Consider the following 21212-nt stretch of genomic DNA (forward strand, 5'->3'; position numbering starts at 1 on the left):
ATTCATCTCAAGCATATAGAATGACTCAAATTAACCTTTGTGGGGTCTATCGAGGGATACCTCTCTGATCTCCTTCCAAGAACTTGCTGAACAGCTAGCTGCGAGGCGTGCGGCGGGCTGACAGCCTCCAACTGCAGCATTTGAGAATCTGGTGAGCATTTGAGCTGGTAGAGATGGTAGGGTACAGCATTTCTGCCCAATGTGGGGTTCGTCAAGGGAAGTCTTCGATGCAGAGCACCGCAGTGGGCTGCCTGAGGCTGTCTCAGGGCTTCAGTGACGTCTGAACTCTTCCTACCCACCCCCCTTCCTTTTCATAGGTGTCAGGCTTGCATCACAGTCTGAAGACTCCTATCTGCTCCTGATCCCACTCCCGTTATTCTTGCAACAGAAATACCCTCAGTACATCTCTTATACTTCTAAGTCTGCCTTAGTGTCTGCTTCCCAGAGGACCCACATGACACAACCACCAAACAATATTTTCATCGAGAGATCCTACCAAGCCTGTTAAAAAACAGAGTAATCCACCAACCAGTGTTTGCTCATGCTCTGTCATATGTAAAATACTTGGATTCCATGGGGGAGACTAAGCTGCTGCAAACAAAAAGGACAAGTGTGCACCTGTAACACAGACTATACTTTATAAAACCCTTTTATTCCCATAATGTGTACATTTAGCAAATACATTAAGGCATCTGGGAGAATTACCTTATGGTAATGTGACCACTTCTATTAAACTAAATACTATTGTACAGTTATTGCAGAAGAGGAAACCATATTTTTGCACTGTTAGTGGCTTACATGAGAGATTATTTAAATGTGGGGTTATCTACAAAGAAAGAGGCAACGGCTACGGGACTCAAAAAGCATGCCTGGAAGATTTCCATTCCCATGTCTCTGAAACTCCTTTATTTTTCATCTTTCCAGTATCCATCTGGTAAAATTAGATTACCATTAAAAAGAAAGAGAAAAAAAATTATAGGAGAACACCAAAGTACACAAATTAGCCTCTTCTGACAACTTGTTATTCTATTACTTCCTCAATTACATTAATCTCTGTGAGAAATATATGCTGTTTATGACAAAAAGCATTATAAGAACTATTCCCTGTGTTTAGTCATTCATCCAACAAATGTTTCCCAAACGGCAGCCCAGAGCAGCGACTGTATCAGGAGGTGAGGACACAATGACGACTAAGGCAGGCGTGGCCCATGTTCCCGTTGGGCTACAGTCTAGCTCAGTGCTTTCCAAACTTTAATGTGCGTCTGAATCACTGAGACTTGGTTAAAAATCCATCTTCTAACCCAGTACTTCTCGGGTGGGGTCTGGGAGTCTCTGTTTTAACGAGTTGTCAGGATGTGAGTGACGCTGGTCCTCAGATGTACTCTGCGTAATGAGGGCCGGGCTTGTGGGCTCCCAGCTGCTGTGTGGTGACACCCCCCCGTGTGGCGAGCGCTTCTCAGGGGTGCCATCAAACTTGAAACAGTGAATACTGTCAATGTAACAGGAGACATATACTTTGAATGTGATGCCTATTGGGTGGAATTTTGAGCTGAGAGATCGCTGACTGTAGGAGTATGATTTCCTGAGAGTAAAAAGTAAGAGGTGAGTAAGAGGGATGACATCAAGATGGCTGCAGAGAACGATGGAGTTCTGGGAACAGGTGAGAACGTGGCCTGTGAGCATGCTGGTGCAATCAGGGCACTGACCCACTCTCCTCATCAATGACACACAGCGAATGGGGCCAAGGGAAACAATACAAAATTGTTTATCCACACACTGCTGTTTCTTAACCAGCAGTCACTTTCTAACCCTCTTGAGTATACCACTAACATTTCTCACGCAGGGTGCCATGAACACACAAATTTAGTCTTGTTCAAAATATGTAATCTCACAAATAAAAGGAGGCCAAATATATAACTGCACATCATTTTCCATAAGCAACTGCTTATGCAAATTGCTTACTTATTATATCTTAAAGTGAGGTCGTGGGGAGATAGAGGGTAGAGAGAAGAAGAGGAGTTGACTTAATTCTACGCTGTTTGGAGCCAGGAAAACGGGTCATGCAGAGGTAAGCTGGGGAAGAGGAGCTGGGTTTGTTTATTTCCCCTAAATTCAAAGGAGAAATTAACCTGAGATATAAAAGGGGTAAAATCATTTTGATCTCTACAACCCTAAATGCTCAGATGCAAAATGCAGTGAAAGACTGCAGGCACCTTAAACTAATCTACAAACATGTACTTAGCCAGATATTTAATAGTCAGAAGAAACTCCCATCAAGAATGTAAAGCCAGAAAGAGAAAGCCGGGCCAGTCAAGGTATTAGCAGGAAAGGATGATCAAGGTTAGCTGTGGAGCTGGGTATGTAGAGTTACACTGCACATTCATAACACTGTACTCTGACGTGTGGACACCAATGCACAGAATGGGAAGATGAATTTGTGAAGAACCGACCTAGCAATGTCAGAGACAAGCCTAACTGGTGAGCTGCAAATGCTGGCAACATCACAAACACACTTTCTGTACAGACGCAGAAGAATGACTGTTTAAGAATAAGTCAAATTCATTATACTCCTCATACATAAACATACTATTACGAAACATGACAATTATTTTCAACCTTTTTGTAGGTTTCCTATTTTTATGTTTGAATTTTTTTTTTTTTAACAAGTGAAAAAGTCAGAATATACTGACAAAAGGTATTAAATACTACGGTTCCTTACCGGAAAGCTTTTTTTTTTTTTTTCTTTTCTGGAGACATGCTATTTCACTTCAAAAAATAAAAGTTTGACAAGTGAATCTAGGAGGTAGCTAATACTGATGTGGCTCTCCCTGCCACAAAACAAAACATAAAGCCCTTTTACAGAGATCAGAGAGGACAAATTTAAATTATGCCTATCACAAATACCTAAAGTCTGGCCTAAACACCAAAGCAAAAGATTGCAATCACTTCGACAACAAATTAACACGACTCACAGATGGTTATGTGACTGGAAGCAGATACTATCCGATGTTGCCGTATCGGTTTTCTAGGGCAGTTGGGCTTCCTTTGGATATCATAATGATGCTCTCTAGATGGTGGGCATGTCAGCCCTGAGTACAGCTGTGAAACTTGCACACATGAAAAATAATTTTATCATCTAAAGGAAAACCATATTGTGGTATGTCCAAAATGCTGCCTGTAGCACGCATTGTATGAAGTTTTAGCCTATTATACCAGGGGTGCCAACAAAATGTACACAAGGGGACACTTTGTCAACGTTGATCAAGCAGTAGTTCACTGTAATCAGAAGTGTCTGGACGCTGATGGTAACCACTTTGAGCACCTCTTGTTATTGCAGGAGTCAAATGTGACTTGTATTCATCTTTTGTTACAATTTTCATAGTTTGTTCCTTTCTTAAAATAGGTATACATTTTTTTGGCACCCTATTTATTTTGTATTCTATCCTACTTTAAAGCTATCATTCATGGGCCTGCCCGGTGGCTCAGGCAGTTGGAGCTCCATGCTCCTAACTCCGAAGGCTGCTGGTTCGATTCCCACATGGGCCAGTGGGCTCTCAACCACAAGCTTGCCAGTTCAACTCCTGCAAGGGAGAGTGGGCTGCGCCCCCTACAACTAGCAACGGCAACTGGACCTGGAGCTGAACGGCACCCTCCACAACTAAGATTGAAAGGACAACAACTTAGAAAAAATCCTGGAAAAATACACACTGTTCCCCAATAAAGTCCTGTTCCCCTTCCCCAATAAAATCTTTAAAAAAAAAAAAAAGCTATCATTCATGCTCATTTAATTTTCCGCTTAATTGATTAATTCCAAACCTGAATCACGATAGGCTGAGCCAGGCCAGTTAAGGATGCTCTCTGCCTGACCAGCAGGGCCCTTGGTTTAATAACTACTGCATAATTTATACACAGTTAAGGAATGGACCACGGAATCACATACAGCTTTCCCAGGTGAGAAACTTATTTTGAAATGTCCATGGGTGCTGCCTTCCTTTATGAATAACTGATATTCTGGGGACTGATTTTCCTCTTGTTTCTATTATGTCTGCTGAGGACACAACAGTGAAGTGGCTGGTTGGGCAGGTGTTATTCTGCATCCAGTTTAATTTTTCCTATTAGATATAATCTTTTGAATTTCAGTTAGAGGCACCTACCCAGTTTGTCATGTGGAAGGAACACTCTAAATTATTAAAAATGCCTCAGGGGGAGAGTCAGGGCATCTTCATTCAATATTAGATTCATTCTAATTATCCTCTTGAGCTCAGAAAATTAGGGAGTGACTGCAGGAGTAAATACGAGTCAGGCAGAAACGCAAATATAACTCAGTGGAATACGTGACAAATCTGAAACAAAAGTACCATTGATTTATATTTATAAATCAAGTCCTTAAGACATCTAAAGCTCTGGAAGCGGTGGGACATCTAGGAATACAGAAGTGACCCCTGGCATTTGGTCTTCTTTTCTGAGGGCTAACGAGACAAGCAGCTCCACCAGCTTCTCTGTCTGGGCCAGAGTTTGGAGTCTGAGCTGTTGTTCTTTGTTCTTTTATGCTCAGGCTGCTTTCATGGGGACTGGGTCCTGCTGGTCTGGTGCCCGCCACACCTGTGTGGGTCCCCCACTATAAAGGCTGACAAGAGGAGCTGAGGGATCCCAGACCCTCATCTTTAAGTAGCCAATTTTCTGCCTGAGAGAAGGCCCTCAAAATCTGTTAGCACTCATTATGGAAGACAACGTTGTTGTGTTGACATTAGAAGAAAACCCTGTGATCATTTTCAGGAGTAAGGACTTTGTGTCCTAAGTAATAGGACTCCTTCCCAGTGGGTTTCACAACCTCACCCAAGTCTCTTCCGGCCAGTCTTTAGCTAAAAGAAAGACTGAGGGGCATTAGTTATCATGTTTTCTTCATTTTTTTCCCTGGGTATCTATGTTTTCTTAAATAATCAACTTTATTGAGGTATAAATTACAGACGATAAAACGCACTCATTTAAAGTATAGGTATATATAGAGTTCAGTGAGTTTTGACAAATATACACATCTGGATAACTATCACCATAACCACGGTATCAAACTTTTCAATCACTACAAAACTTTCTCTTGTGCCCTTTTGGAGTCGATTTCCACCACCACAACCCCCAGCCAACCACTGGCCTCATTTCCATCACTATAGATAAATGCTGCTACTTCTGGAACTTCATAGAGGTGGAATTATTCAACATGAACTCTTTTGTTTGAGGTTTCTTTCACTCATCATAATGGTTTTGATATTCATCCATATGATTGTGTGTATCGACAGTTTGTTTCTTTTTATTGCCAAGTAGTATTACATTGCACAAATAAACTACAAGTTTGTTTAGCCATTAACCTGTTGATTGACACTTGAATTATTTCTAATTTTTGGTACTCTGAATAAAACTGCTAAAAACATCTGTATACAGATCTCTTACAGACATATTTTCATTTCTCTTAGGTAACGATAAGTGGAATTGCAGAGTCAGTAGACGTTTTCTTTTCCAAAAATTGAAACCATAAAAATATACCATTGTCTAACAGAGTTCGAATCACCTGATTTCTCCTTGTACATTTAAAAGCAAGGGATGACACCATAAGTGAGAGAACAGCCCACAATTAGAGAGGGCATGTGGACATCCTACAGGCAAGCAGAGTAGGACCCCCTTGGGTCAGAGCTTTGAGCACAGTGAAGGCGCTCAGGGCTTGCTCAAGGAGTGACTGAAAAGGAAATGAAAAGGTGCCAGCTGTTCAGGCTGTGGGCAGGCAGCCAACGCCTACTCTGGTGTAGCCTCCACATGGGAACGGCTGGGTTGAGAGCCACGTTCTGGGTGGGCCTGGGACCCACATGTCTCAGGCTATTCCAGCTGTGCAAGAAACGCTTTTTAAAAATTTTTCCCCTTAAGAAACGCTATTCGGAAACCAAACTTTGAGTTGCTGAGATAAGGCTAGAGTGCAATGAAGTGCCTGGCAAAAATTAATAATGTGCAAGAAATCATCAGCATTACATATAAGTATTTAAATGGGGATCATTTCTTTAATTTTCCAGTTGTGCTTTCTCATATGATTATACTGGCTATCCGTGACTTTGGCTAGATTAAATCAGCTATAGTCCACTAAATGCATTACAAATGTAAATCATGTCTTCTTACCCTATCTTCTTTCTCTGCAACTAACTCCTTACATCCCAGAGGGAATTTTCCAATTCAATATCAAAGACTAATTAAACATTTGGTATAGAAGCTTTAAAAAAAATGACTGTAACTTTATTTCACATATACATGCTAGACAAAAAATAAACAACAACAAAAAAACCTCCTCTGGATGCTGAAAGTTTGGAATCAAGTTCTTCTAAAAGACAAAGAGAATGGGAAAACAATGAACCACTTCATGGTTCATCAATAAATTAAAGTCTGTCTCAGAATTTCATGATTAAGCTGTGTGATCACTAATCATCTTGTAGTTGCCTACCATTCTTCTAATCAATCATCAACCCAAAGGTTACATTTTCATAGTTCTAAGTCTCCCTTTTCAATTTAAAATGTAAGAAAGAACAGAATTCAGAAAATACGCACTTACAGAGAGGAATCAATAAGGGAAATGTTTAAAAGTATGTTACAAGGCTTTTGGCCGACTAAAAGTACCATGCATTTTGGATCTTACAGCTAATTACAGACATCTAAGAAGTTTCCTTAAAGCTCATGCTATAAGGAGGTCAAAGGAGAAGATTTCACCATTGCCGGTTTGGCTAATAAATCAACACACAGTCTACCATACCAAAACCTCCATGCAAAAAACGAAAGGAGAAGTAAGTAAGACACCAGCTGGAGTCTCCTGGTAGCAGCTGGAAACTGTGACAGGGAGTAATCTAGCTACTACAGTTCACAATAATTAACAAAGAGACACACAAAGAATCTCTGCCTTTTGAAAGTCCAATGCACTTGACGTGTTTGTGTGTTTCTCGCAAATCTATTGCTCTTATCCACTACCTCCAAATACATACACTTTGATGGAAATGGAAAGGGTGATGCACTAGACAGAAGAAGTTTTAGAGTCCTTGAGCAAATTATTTAATATCCTTGGCTCTGATCTATAAAATGAGTAATAAGCACTTGTCCTACATGAAACCCAGAGGCTGGGCCCAGACTTGTTGATCCTAGATCACCCATTCAGCCTCTTGACCTGGGGCTTGCTCTCTGTAGATGGCAATGGCTCTGCCCTCCAGCAGAGCACAAGCAGTCCATATCCGGTGCTGCCCAATGACCTAAGTCTCAGGAAAGAAAAGCCCATGGGATATTCTGCTTGTGGAAAACAACAAACAATATGTAAAAGTCTAAGATACAAATCCACCTGACATACACATTTGTCAGTGACATCGGCTGCCAGGTGGCTCCCACAACAGCATTTTAAAAGTTGGCAGATGCGAACCTAAAGAGCCTGGTCTCCTTACAGCTAAAGGAGGTGGCATAAGCTCTAATAGCTCCATCGGAAGACGTCAGATGCAAATCTGGGCTGAGAGGACCAGTCCATCCAAACTTCACTACCTTCATTCTCAATTTGAGAAGAGGATTCAACTACTGCCCCAGAGAGTTGTTACACTACTGTGTAGCCATGAGAATGTATGTCACAGATCTCTGCTCCAAGGAGCATAGCTAGCTAAAGGCCCAGCCACGGTGCCCCCAAACCCATGCCTACATTCTCTCGGAGACTACTACGCCTCCCCACGGGCAACTGCCAAAGTGCAGCAGGAATACCCAGGCAGGCCCCTGAAGGCTGACTTGACGTAAGGACTTCTGATGCCATTGGCTGCCTTTGTCTGCCTAAGCAGACCGGAACACAACCACCGAACCTCCTCTCTTTTCACTTGAAATAAGACTTGAATCATGCTCTAATAGTTCTTTCAGCCTTTTGCAGCTCCTTTCCTATTTCCTTTTGTACAGGCATTTCCCCTAACAATATCTTTGCACTTTTAGTCCCATCTTGGCATCTGCTTCTCAGACGTTCAAACTGACACAGCCTTCATTCATTTATTCATCCATTCACCCATCCATCCATCCATCCATCCATCCATCCATCCATCCATCCACCCACCAAGGAAATATTTGTTGAGTGTCTACAACATCCTGGCACTTTGTCCTAAGCATTAGGGTGAATGTACAAGATTGAGAAGGCACCCATATTCCTACCCTTCTCTTCAGAGTCACAGCCTGCTTCCCTTTCCTTGGCTTGTACTGTGTACGGGGCATTGAGCTAAGAACACATCACATGTCTAGTCTTGGTTTTTCCCAGAAGCCATTAAAGGAGGTATTATTCTTGTTTCCTGGATAAGAAAACTGAGACCTAGAGAGAGCAAGTTGCCAGGGGCTTCCCTGACAGCCAGCTTTTTTTCACTCCAAAACTCATGTTTTCAATCATTAGGCTATGAGGTATCCCTCCGATTTGGGTGACAGCTCTGAGTACATCTTTTTCTGCCAATGACTGCACACCCAAATAGTTGCTTTTCCAAAGCCTGACTTCAGTTCTTTGCTTTAAATTTATGAGGGTTGGGAAACCACTTACAGGGGAGAGAAGCCGCGCTTCAGGGAACTCACTGTCACACACGGTCCCAAAGTCAGGTTAACGACAACACCGTTTAACCTGCACAGAAGAGGTCCTTGCCTGGTGTGAGCTTCTAAAGCATCTTCACTATTACGAAGAAGATAGGAGAAGACAGACAAACCCCTTGGCTTCTCTGCTTTTCATCCTGGTCTCAGCCCAGCTCTAGCAAACTGATGGAAGGGGGTCACATATACCCAGGGCTTCTCTCAGAGGCCAGCCAGGCCTCCCGCAGGGCCAGCCACACCAACCCATGTGTCAACTGAAAGCACCCTTCTGCAAGCACATACCATAATCCCCAAGGTCAGCTATCGTGGTCTCTCCTCTTGACTCAAGCATGCTGAGGCCCAAGGAAGGAATGAGCTGAGACTCAGGCAGCTTCTCTGAAGTTGGACCATCAAATTCCTTGTGGAAAACGATTAACAATTCATGAGAAACTGATAAAAGGAAATAGTGCTACCAAATATGAAATAATATTCTTGTTTAGAAGATTATTTGGAAACAAAAGCCTGCTAATCCTCTCTTTATATATGACAATGTTTCCAATTTCAAGTAAGCAGGTTGGGATAAGAGAAACAGCCTTGAATCAACTCGACATGTGACCTTGGGCAAAGCATTTAACCTCCCAGGGCCTCAGGTTCAGGGCCATGACAAGGGTGAGACAAGCAGAATGCCCAGGGTCCAGAACTGAGGGAGACACTGACTTTCAGGCTCATACAGGAGCAGTATTGATCTGCAGCTGAGAATAAGTACCTTCTTCAATTTTGCACCCAGGGTGTCACACTTAGTTCACCCTAGTCGGGCCCTGCTCGGATTCCTCATCTCAAAATTACAGGTATTGGTTTAGATGTCTTCCAAGTTCTCTTCTAGCTTTAAAAGTTCTGTGATTCTATGAATTCCAATTTCCTAAAAGAAAGAGATCTAAGAGGCCACATGAAAGAATTCAAAACTTCACAAAAATAAAAAATAAATTTCTCAGATTAAGTTATTCTCAAAGTAACTATTAATAGTTACTTCAATAAATGATTTTGTCTTTTTTTCCAGGTGTGTGTGTGTGTGTGTGTGTTTATGACCTAGAGCTAATGATGAATTGACCTATTTTCCTTGATAAATATACCTCATAGAGAACTACTCCAAAAGTGTCTTCTTATTAAAAACAGAAAGTTCAAACTAATCTTAAATGAATAAGTAAAACAAAACTGTGACACACTGTGGTGTAGCATTTCTGAAAATACAGTCAAAATATTTTTAAGAAGTCCATTTATTGTACTGTATAATAATTGTTGCATGAGGTGAAACTGATTTGAAATTTCACAGGATCGGTGATAGCACACAGAGAACTTTAAGAACAAAGAACACTGACTGTGAAATGTGTTTTTATGTGTACTTCAGAAATTATTTGAAAATAAGTGTTTGGACTCTCAACTGACTTTGATTTGCTGAGTTTCTCTTTGAAAAGAGACAGAATGGTTGTAATTGCTTCTCTTAGAAAAAGAAGGACTGGATCTCATCTTTGATCTACGTTACTGTTTCATGTATGGAGACTCGACCTGCTCTGCACTTTTCACAGAAACCCAATTTTGACACCTTCACAAGTGTATACACCATTGGATAAAAGAAAGACGGGCCTTATTGTGTGTACGATGGCATGTACTTGTTTTTAAGCTACCATCCTTTAAAGAAAGAGTGCCTAACATGATTCTACATTCAACTAAGCTTCAAGATTTCAAAGTCCAAATTCAGCCAAGCAGAAAATGTCTGCCAAAATAAAAAGCCCTATCATTTAGGGTCTGGAAAACAAAACAAGCCACTCTCCTAAATGCCTCAAAGAATTATTAGAACATGTTTAAAAGGTGACATATTTAGCCCATTCTCTGCCCTAACTCTGATTCTATCTCCTACAATTACTTTTGAAATATAAAGTGGTTTGCTTCAGCTGGCAAGAGAGATGGAAGAAGAATAGAGAATAGAGCTCCAATGAGATCAGGAAGAAATGAAATCATAAATATGTGTATGGGCAAAGACAGGAACGTTTTCCTCTTCCTTTTCTCCTTCTTTGTCACATTTTTCTTTAACCTCTTCCATTTGATTAATTCAACTTCTTGTATTTTTTTGCATCTTTTTCAGCTCAATCACTCTCCTTGAGTATTTAAAACCCTTCAATCCCTCTGTTAAATGTTTGGCTTCCTGTTTTCTCCCTCCTTTGTTCTCTGCAAAGCATTAAATGGGCCTCACTGTTGTGCCTGTGAATATGATGAAACTTGGCTCTTCTCTGCCTGGTCTCTCTTCATTCTCCTCCAGTAGCGAACAAGAAAGCCTTCCCTCAGGTCGCTCCTCCTTTTCTTCCATTCCCATTAAATGCTTTCTTTCCTAAAGATATTATAAGCTATATTCATCAGTGGCTTTTCCAGGTCTTCCTTTATCTGAGGTGAGCTACTTCTTTCAAGAGCCACAATTTCTGCCCGTTATTCATCAGAGTGTGATCCTGGACCAGCAGCATCAGAATCACTAGGAGGCTTGTTAAGAATGCAGCCTCCAGGCCCCATCCCAGGCCAACGCAATCAGAACCAACATTTCAACAAGACCAAAAGGTGATTCAGGTGCATTTTGAAGTCTGAGAAGCTTTGTTATAAGCCCTAAGAATTTGGAGGAGGGTCAATCGCTTGTGGATCTGAGAGGTCAAAGGTTTTTCTGAAGAGGAGCTGACATTTGAAATCGCAGATGGGATGCTATCGATGGGCTAGAGGGAAGTGGTTGATGTAATTGCACAAAAGAGGGCAAGAGACCTGGGGCTGCTAAGGGACCCTGTCTGCAGAACTCAACCAGCTAGAAGAGGATTTACCCTCAGGAGCAAACCATCTGCCTGGAACATTTCCTGCCCCCACCAACATGCAAACTAAGGAAATATGCATCTGGGAAGTTCAGGGCCAATGATGCTGCTGGTGAGACTAAATCTTAGAAGATCAAAGAATGAACCAACATCTCTGGCCAACACAGCATCAGGCACTTCACTTCCTGTTCCCTCTGTTCCTTGCTGATGGAAAGGGGATAAATTGGGAAGAACTAGGTAGACACTGTGAAAGTTATAAGTGGGGACTTCATAAAATCTTTGTGAAAGCCTCTTTGTCTAAGTTGGGCCAAGATCTGGACTCATGTCTGGCTCACATATTCTGTGGAGCAATGTAGACGCATAGCTAACAAAATCTCCTGAGATTCTGCCTGCACCATGGTCTCAGTCTTTTTATTTGTATTTTTTTAAGTGTGTTTTTCCAGGACCGATCATCAGCTCCAAGTCATGTACTTGTTTCAATCTAGTTGTAGAGGGTGCAGCTCCCAGTGGACCATGTGGGGATAGAACCAGAAACCTTGTTGTTAAGAGCACCGCGCTCTAACCAGCTGAGCTAACCGGCCACGCTCGGGTCTCAGTCTTAAGTTACTTAAGTTACTTAAAGATCCCCCAAGTTACTTAAAGATCCCTGCTGGTTTATATGAGGGACAGGACCTAATATCGTGTAGTTGTTTAACACTGATAATAATCGTATCAGAAATGAAAAATAATACAAAAATGATTATTATGAAGGGTCAATGAAGCAAAGCAAAGAAGTAAATTATCAGACACTAAAATGTAAGATCATACTTAAAACTACATTTTTATTTGCCATATGGTAATTTCACGAGTAAAGAAAGTTATTCAGGTTATTAATTGGAGTAACATTGCTTAATGATATTATATAATTTTCAGGTGTACAAGATTATAATTCAACATCTGTGTACTCTAAAAATATTACCATATCTGTACTGCTCAATTTCCAACCTTAGTGAATAAAATCCCAGGTGTCCCTAAATATTACAGAAAAAAAAACACTCCCAGTTTCTATCAGTAGATTGAACAAGTTGTTTACATATATTAACAAACACAAGATTCTTATGTCAGACTTCCTGGGAGGACCTGTGGGAATCTGCAGTTCTCAGTTCTGTGGGGAAGAAAGCTGACAGTCCTAAGGAAGACAACCCACCTCCACAAGTTATCATTTCAGGGCCTAGAAAGTGTCTGGGGAGCTGAAGAAAGGCACCCAGTGTTCAGAGGGCGGTCAAGTGGTGACATCAAGACTCTTCTCAGGGTAGGGCTCTGACAGCACTGCTGACCACACGCACTTCCAGCCAACAATTCTCCATTCACCAGGTTCCATGAGCAGGAACAATCCCATCTCCCATGAGTCTGGGGCCTACAACAGACCCCACAGCTGGCTTTATGTCACAGAGTGGGAGATGGATGGAGAAAGGGCGGGGGGACTGAACACATATCGCCAACGTCCCCACATTGTCTGCTAAAGGGTCCAACAGAGGGAGACGCTTAAGGTCAGAGGAGATTGGCCCCCCTTTCTGGTCCAACTTTGGATTTTCAGAACTCTAAAGCACTCACAACCACTAAAGAATTGAGAAAGGTGAATAACCTCTCAGAGCAAGGCAGAAAACAAGTGTTCCTAGGCTGTGCCTGGCTGAGAGTGAGTGCAGCTGGGGGCTCCTGCATGCCCCAGGGTTCGGAGCCCTCCGATTACTGAGTTACAGCAGAATGAGCACCCTCAGACTTCAGGGATCATCCCCAGAGGCGCAGGGAGCTTGGAAGAAATCTCCCTCAGAGGCAGAGATCTCCAATGAACAAACAGAATTTGAAGCAGTGAAGTGCTCCATAACAATGACCCCTTCCCAGGATGCCTTCACCAGAAGAGCTAGGATTTGGTGTTGATGTCTGTTGTGCAAATAGGACCCTGAAGAAAGACTACATGAAGTATCACAGCCTACACCAAGGCCTATGGAGATATTTTTAACCATTAGAGAGAATAATATTTGCTATCCAGGGATTTGAGATGCAGAGGACATGAATTTGGAGTGTGTGCCATGTGGATTTGCAACCCTATTTATTATTGGACATCTATGGTAATTCTTCAAAGTTGGGATGGGATTATTAACACAAGACATGATATGGATAGGGGACAAAGTAAAAAGGGAAAGAATAAAAAAATAAGTCAGAAAGAACAATGGACTGAAGAGATAAAGAAACAATAGCCTGGCTGAAATTCAAAATTAGATACACACACATTTGTTCTGCAAAGTCGTAATTTTAACTCATCAACTGTTCATTCAGCACTGATTAAGTTATATTGTGCACAGTAGACATTCAGTATTTATTGGGTGGATCAAGTGATCCATCTCTAAGTACACCTGCTTTGAATTAGTGTAGTCATTCACTGTTGGCCTACATTCTAAAATGAACCCCAGTACATCCTCCTGGAATTGGGCAAAGCTGTTCTGGATGCCTTTAGTTTTCTACCTTGTCCCTTTTCCTACCCAACTGGCCACATGAATCTGAAAAATCTGAAGCAAGAGAAGGTTTTATGTAAAATTTAAAATAAGAGTACTTACATGGAGTATGTCAACAGTTAGCTGCTGGAAGTTCCGAGATCTCAATTCTTGCATTCGTTTCTTATTTTCTTCATATTTTTCTTCCACAAGCTTTCTGCAAATAGAAAGCAAATGTAGAAAAAGAGCCGCAATTCTCTAAAAGCACATCGATATTATACAGGTAAGTGTGCTCGCTGTTTCAACAGGCCAACCTGGGGTGTTGGGAAGGCAGACCAACGGGTCTTTCTCTCATGACGATGGGTGTGCGGTGCAGCACCCACGTGATTCTCTTTTAAAGTACTGCACACAAAGGATCTCTGGCTCCCGATTCATCCTTACAGCTACTACAACACAGAGAAGACAGTACTGGTCCCTGAGTGTCCTCTGCTCGTGGTGACAGGGGTGTGTGTCTCTAATGTTCAGCACAGTGCCAAGCACATACTAATAACTCAATCACTGCTTTCAGGTGAACTAAACACACAAACAGGAAAATAGAGCTGCATTTCAAAGAATTTATGGAAAGGAATATGAGACCCACTGTGGAGTGAATTTTTTCTCAGACACATTTACTTTGTTTCTTCAATTACAGGAGAGTTGAATTTAATAGACCTGCTACTAAACTGGAAGAAAGATTTGAGTTCTGGTGATTACTTGTGTGCTAATTTATACTTAGATTGTTTTTGAAAAGTCACTAAACATCTCTGTGGTCAAATTTTCTTTTCTATAAAATGAATACATCATAACACTTTTGACAATAGAGTCATTTTCTAGCTAAAACACATGACCACTCTCGAAACCTAGAAATAATCAAAAACAATTCAGATGCAAGTCATTCATCAAATCAAGACCAAACTTAAACAAGAAAAATATTAAATATCATGTAGAAGATCTATGATTTTCTTTTGTGTATAAAAAAGTTTCAATCTTAAAATAATATCTGAAAATGTGGATGTAAGTAATTAAATAGCCCCTGTCATTCAGGGTCTCTGGTCCCGCTCTCCGCACCAGAATGCAGGATATGGTGAGGCCAAAAAGGAACACCCACGGAGCCATAGATAGGGGAGTCTTATCACTATATTCTCGCTGGTGGCTGGTTGGAGACACAGGAAGCAGGAGCGGCACGATCCACAATCTGCCATCCGCTTCTCCTCCAACCAACCAACCCCACTCGCTAGCTGAAATCCGTCTGCTTCTCTGCCAACCAACCAACCAATCACCCCCCTAGTTTAGCCACAGCAGTTATATTAGTGGCTAATGGCTAACCGGTAACAGTGATGGTCACCCAGCAACAACGAATGGTCATCTGATTACAGCTGATGGCCATCTAATAACTGAGCCAGCACCTTTCCACATGAGGCCAAGAGCCTGGAAACTGCTCTCTGGGACTCTGTCCCCACAGCGCCTTTCATCTGTTCCTGTCAGAGATTTAATTCTCTTTTTACCCTTAGCCAATGACATGAACCATGATAACCCGAAAATATTGCCTTTTCTGAGGTCTTAGAAACAGATTTGGCAATGGGAGTTGATACACTGGCTCAAACAATTTATGTGAATATATTTTCTCAGTAAAACCCACACTTAGTGGTTTCCAGAAACCAACTTGTACTGGGCTCCCAAGATCAGATTGTGTACATATCTTCCCGACTGAACAGTGAAATGATATCACGTCGCTGGTTGAAATTGGCCATTGCAGAAGAAATTACACCACAGAAATCTGCAGACAAATCAGCAGCCACTCCCCACCCAGCCCTCACCTCACCATCCCAGCGGTGGCTGCTAAACATTACCAGCACACAATGGCCCATGAGCACTTTGAAGGAAACTTTTCCTACGTTTATTAAAGAAAGCATGTCTTAAGGGAAAATAATCTCACAGATTCTTATTTGGTTCATCATGATTTTCATTGTAAGTACAAGGACACCTCTAAGTCATTTTTCAGCTATGTTAACACGGTCACAAAATGAAGAGAGTTGAGTTTCAGGTCTTTCCTGTCTCTCTAGTTCTTGGTTGGGGCTACTAAGCTACCAAACAAGATTGTCAGAGGAAGAAAGAAGAAGAAAAATTAGGAAATTGGATAATCTACAACTGCAAAATCTGTCTTTGAGAAATTGGGATTCTGGGGCTCTTTGGAATTCCCTTTTTCATGTAAATACTCTAATTATCAGTGCCATCTCCCACCAGCCGCACTGGCCTGAGCACAGACTTTTCAAAGGGCTTCACTTGACAGAACAGAGCTGTTTCCAAACCAACAATTTCCTGCTAGGACCTTTTTCTCCCTATAGATCAGCTACCTCTCTTGGCAGAGGGGCTGCAGCAAACATCCGGGGAATAAAGACCGGATAGTGAAGTCACTTTTTCACTCTCTCACGGGGGTATGTACAGAAGGCGTCAGCAACAATGAGGCTTCATTTGGAGGCTGATGGTATTTTTTTATCACTAGCAACCTCCCTGGTACGCAATCTTTCTTTCCACCCACGAATGAAAACCTGATATTTATAATGCCTGGCATCCGATCACCATCTACGGCTCAATAACCATCTTTTGAGGGAATGAGTGAATAACGAAACAAATTCATGTGTAATGGGTATGTGCGTTTTGATTTCTTGTTTTGGTTTTGTTTTTCTTCAGTAAATTCCTTTAGCGCCCTGGGAAGTGGCCCGGGGTACCCTAAGGAAAGGCAGCTTACTTCAGCTTCCTGGCTTTCTCGTCAGCTGCCTGGAGCTTTCGCAGCCGCATCCTTTCTCTCGGTGTCATTTTCTGCACTTCAGAGAATGCCCGCAGCGTCTGTAGGTGGATCTTTTTTTGCCTAGAGACAATAAAGATTCCCCACACTGAACACAGTCCCAAACACGCTCAGAAAAATTAAACAAATATTTTACAGAAGTATCATTACACAACTAAGAAGGGAAAAACATCTCGAGACCGGCCAGACAACCACTAATAAAGTCTGGGTAGGTAATGAGCCAACCAGGACTGCGGTTAATTGGCAGTATTTTTCAAATTGGATTTTTACTTAAAAGAAAATTACGTACTTTGCAAATTTCTGCTCATTTCACTGCCTATGGCTGGTTTTTATAATGTAAGACAAATTAGGATCTTGGTCAGTAAGAAGTAAATAGACAGGCAGACTAATTCGACCATGTGGATAAAACCCAATCTTTGGAAACAGGCAGGGTTTGAATGCCATATCCACCACTCCTTAGGGCTGTAGCCTTGGGCCAACCACCGAACTTCTCTGAGGCTCAGTCTTCTCATCAGTCAAGAATGGGCAATAGTGAGTTGGTTGGGGAGATAATGAGGTAATGTATGTACAACGTCTAACACATAAAGAGTCTCCAAAATGATAGCAGTATAATAGCTAAATTCTATGGAATATGTTTTATAGTCTAGGCTTAATGCAGTAGGTATTTTCATGGCAGCATGGCATAGTGGTTGATTGCACAGGTTGCTATTCTCTAGGTTCAAATCCTACGTGCCCTTGGGCAAGTTACTTAATGTCTTTACGATCATTTAAAAAATAATAATAAGACTACCTACTTCATAGGGTTGTTGTGCATTTAAATGAGTTAACTCATGTAAAGTTGTCATACGAGAGCCAAGCATATGTTCACTACCCCCAAAATGTTGGCCGATATGATTAAGAGCCCCTTTCTTTAGTTAAAGAAAAGTGCTTACATTAATCATGTACTAAAAGGTCTGTAACCATGTTCCCAATGATATTTGTTTCTGTGCCTGGCGTGGTTAAGGCCCGATATTACAGAACACTTGAGAGACACTGAGAAAATCGTAACGATTATTGTAGGCCGTTCTCATCCCTCCAGAACACTGTTCAGACCATAGCCTCCCAGGGATATGCAATTTTCAGGAACACACATCCCTTATTTTGTTAGACCAAATACATCTCCTTAAAACATAGTCAGAGATCTTGAAAATAGCTGTGATGATTTGAAATCAATATTTCATAATGTGAAATACCATCCAAACAACCGGATTCTAGCACACTTTAATTGTAAGCAGCGTCAGGCAAACTATGTCATAATAGCAGTGCAAAATGATAACTGAAATTAGTCTAGCATGTTAATGATAAGTTATCTACTACTCTCACATCTCTAGTTAATAAAACAAAATAAAATTAGAAGTTTCAGACTTTCTTGAAAGAATAGGTAGTAACCCAAGAAAACAAAGTTATAGGGGTGTGCCTATGTTACCCCCTGAGGTGTAGTCTATTTTAACTGGAGATCATGCATTAAACAAAGACTGAATACTTTTGATGAACCAGTTTCCTCAGTTTGAATGTGAAGATGGAAAATAAACATGGTGTAGTTTAGAAACTACTGGACCAAGTGTTAGAGAAGCGCTATTTGTGCTATTTGGTCTTGATAATCAGGCTAATGAGGGCTGCTATTCTCATCCACTGTCTTGCACAGCTCTGGGCAGGGGCTGCCATTCTCATCAGGTCCTTACAAAATTAAATAGAGAGTTCCTTCAGAAAAATTATAGATTTGGTCTTTGTTAGTGGTGCTCCCTGGAGTTGTGTTACCGGGCTCTGCCACTCTAATGGGCCCTGTTTCTTGGGCAGGGTTATTCGTAGTTACTAGATTAAGATTAAATCATCTATTAACCTGAAGGCGCTTTAGTGAAGTAGGCCTTGCTTCTCTTGTCCTTTTGTACTGGGAGAAGCCTAGAACAGATAGAAACCGACCTGGATTACTCCGATCTGAACTCAGATCACGTAGGACTTGAATCTTGAACAAACGAACCATGAATAGCTGTTGCACCATTGGGATGCCCTGATCCAACATCGAGGTCGTAAACCTTACTTGTCGATATGGACTCTTAAATAGGATGGCGCTGTTATCCCTGGGGTAACTTGTTCCGTTGATCAAGTTTTGGATCAATAAGTGATGTTGTGTTTTGACTGGTTAGTCTAGATTTTGATCACTCGGAGGTTTTTCTGTGCTCCGAGGTCACCCCAACCTAAACTGCTAATCCATATAAACGGGAGTTGGGTCTGGGTGGGTGCTAGTTTGTCTTTATTGGATTAGTTAATTAAAGCTCCATAGGGTCTTCTCGTCTTGTTAGAGCATTCCCGCGTGATGTTAGGGGGCATAGAAGTTCCTTGGTGAATAATTTGATGGCGTCAGCGATTGGTTGGAGGAGTCCGTAGGGGCCTACAACATTTGGTCCTTTGCGGAATTGCATATAGCCCAGTAATTTTCGTTCAATGAGGGTTAGAAATGCTACGGCTAATAGGATAGGGACGATTAGTAGTAGGAGATTAATTATGAACATATTGTTAGAGAGAGGAGTTGAACCTCTGCCTATAAAAGTTTAAGTTTTATGCAATTACCGGGCTCTGCCACTCTAACGGGCCCTGTTTCTTGGGCCCAGCATAGCTGTACATGGCTGTTCTGAAGTAACCTAGTCTTCTGGGTTCTTGTAAGTTACAGCATAGAAATTTTGATGAAGTAGGAGAGATAAGTTAGGCCAAGGAAATAATTATAGTTCTTTTGAAACACACATTCTCTCTTTCTTACGGATATCTCAAGAAAGTGAATTTTGGCTGATTTTCAATTATCCCAGGACTCCATAAAGTTGTCTTTAAAACAGATACTCTGCCAGCTCCTGTTAAATAATCAACGTGTGAAAGCATTTTATGCTTAATAAGGAAGGTGCATTGGCACATATATCACTAAATGTTTGAGGTTTTAATTTCTCTCTATACTTACAAGGCAACTGCAGAGCTGCCGTACAGACCTGTCAGCTGTGCAGTGCTTTGCACTTTTATTATTTCAATTTGCTGCCATCTGAGGCAAAGGGCCTTGGAACATCAAGTTACCGAAGCTCCTGAATTTCTTGGCAAGACTTAAGTGAATTCTAGGATACTCCATGTAGTCAGTCAGCTTAGCACTAATAGATTTTTAAAGACAAATGCATTTAATATTTATGCCCAATAGACTTTTTAAAAAAACAAAGCAATTACTTACATGGCATCAATTATATGAGTAGCCTCCTTCTGACAATTCAAATTCTTGTCTTCTGGAATCATTTCAGAATATCTACATCTCAGGTGCTGATAAGAAAGAGAGAGAGAGAGAAACCTTGACACACCTTAAGGACTCTTCTTCAGGGATGGAATGGCATAAAACTACCAGGTGCCTTTTCTGATTTGCGATATGATTGACCGTTTCTGGCAGCTTGAAAGCCAGACCCACTGGTAACTATTTTGCCTCCTATAAAGGGTTACAAAAAATTACATGGTACCTTGTGCAAGGAGATCCTGGGAGTCAAGCTCTGGCCTACTTCCCTCTCCAAGTTTATCTTGCACTGCCTGCTCTCTCACTCCCTGACACCCAGGCAGGGGGAGACCATCCCTCAGCTCCAAGAACACGCAAGCTCTCTCTCCCTCTGGGTTTGCAATGGATAATGTCCACACTCCCAGGGCTGAGTGAGGCACTCACCTCAGGTGCAAAATTTAAGGGATACCAAAGAACTCAGGAATTTAGATAAATACTACTTTCATGCAATATTATTCAAAAAAATCAAAATTAATGCCCCAAGGCCATGGAGAACACGATATGAAAAGCGGAAGTAAAGACAGGATCCAAACCTGAATTTGCGCCATTCTACCTCACTTGCCTCACCCTGACCCTCGCCCTATAGGATACGATCTTTGAACTTCTGATACTCTGTTACCATGGATTTTGAGCATTAATTTGGATCTGAACAATATTATTGATCCTGATTACTGAGTATGGCTGCCCCCTTTAATCTCGCCCCAGAACAAATGCCCCACTTGCCTTGCTTTAGTCCCAGCAGATCCCCTTGGAGCCCTTATACTATTTTTTGTGTGCTCATAGACCCGTCTGGGGGGTTTTGATCCAACAGCCTCTTTTGAAGTGGACCACCCTCAGACTGGGGGAGCTGGCTTTGACTATGCACAGGGAGAGCTGAAAATACCTCAGGGAAATGCACAGGGAACATCACTACCCCCCTCCACTGTCCTGCTTACCCTACTTCCTACCTACGGGTTTCCCTTGGAAGCACATTCTTGCCGAAGAGCACTCTCCTCTATGTCTCCCTTCAGGGAAAATGACCTAAAATCCAGGGCTTTACACCAGTTATTCCCTGTGATTCCAACATTCTTTCTCAGGATCTTTATAGGGCTGGCTGCTTTTCAGCATCTCACTGGTGTCAAAATGTCACC

At 41.6% G+C, this 21212-nt stretch overlaps 1 protein-coding gene across 16 annotated transcripts in view; it reads right to left on the minus strand.

Annotated features, from left to right (window-relative positions):
- The window catches only part of NEK11 (NIMA related kinase 11), a 184641-nt gene that overhangs the window by 83760 nt on the left and 79669 nt on the right, over window positions 1–21212 (minus strand). For all 16 annotated transcript variants that reach the window (XM_081072875.1, XM_081072877.1, XM_081072881.1 and 13 more), the window contains 4 exons: window positions 19993–20078; window positions 16692–16811; window positions 14027–14120; window positions 8893–9007 (listed from right to left, as the gene is read on the minus strand). In XM_081072875.1, coding sequence (XP_080929001.1) covers window positions 8893–9007; window positions 14027–14120; window positions 16692–16811; window positions 19993–20078 — 415 coding nt within the window. The remainder of the gene's footprint in view (window positions 1–8892; window positions 9008–14026; window positions 14121–16691; window positions 16812–19992; window positions 20079–21212) is intronic.

This window comes from Rhinolophus hipposideros (genome assembly GCF_964194185.1).
Source record: "Rhinolophus hipposideros genome assembly, chromosome: 14".
NCBI lineage: Eukaryota > Metazoa > Chordata > Mammalia > Chiroptera > Rhinolophidae > Rhinolophus > Rhinolophus hipposideros.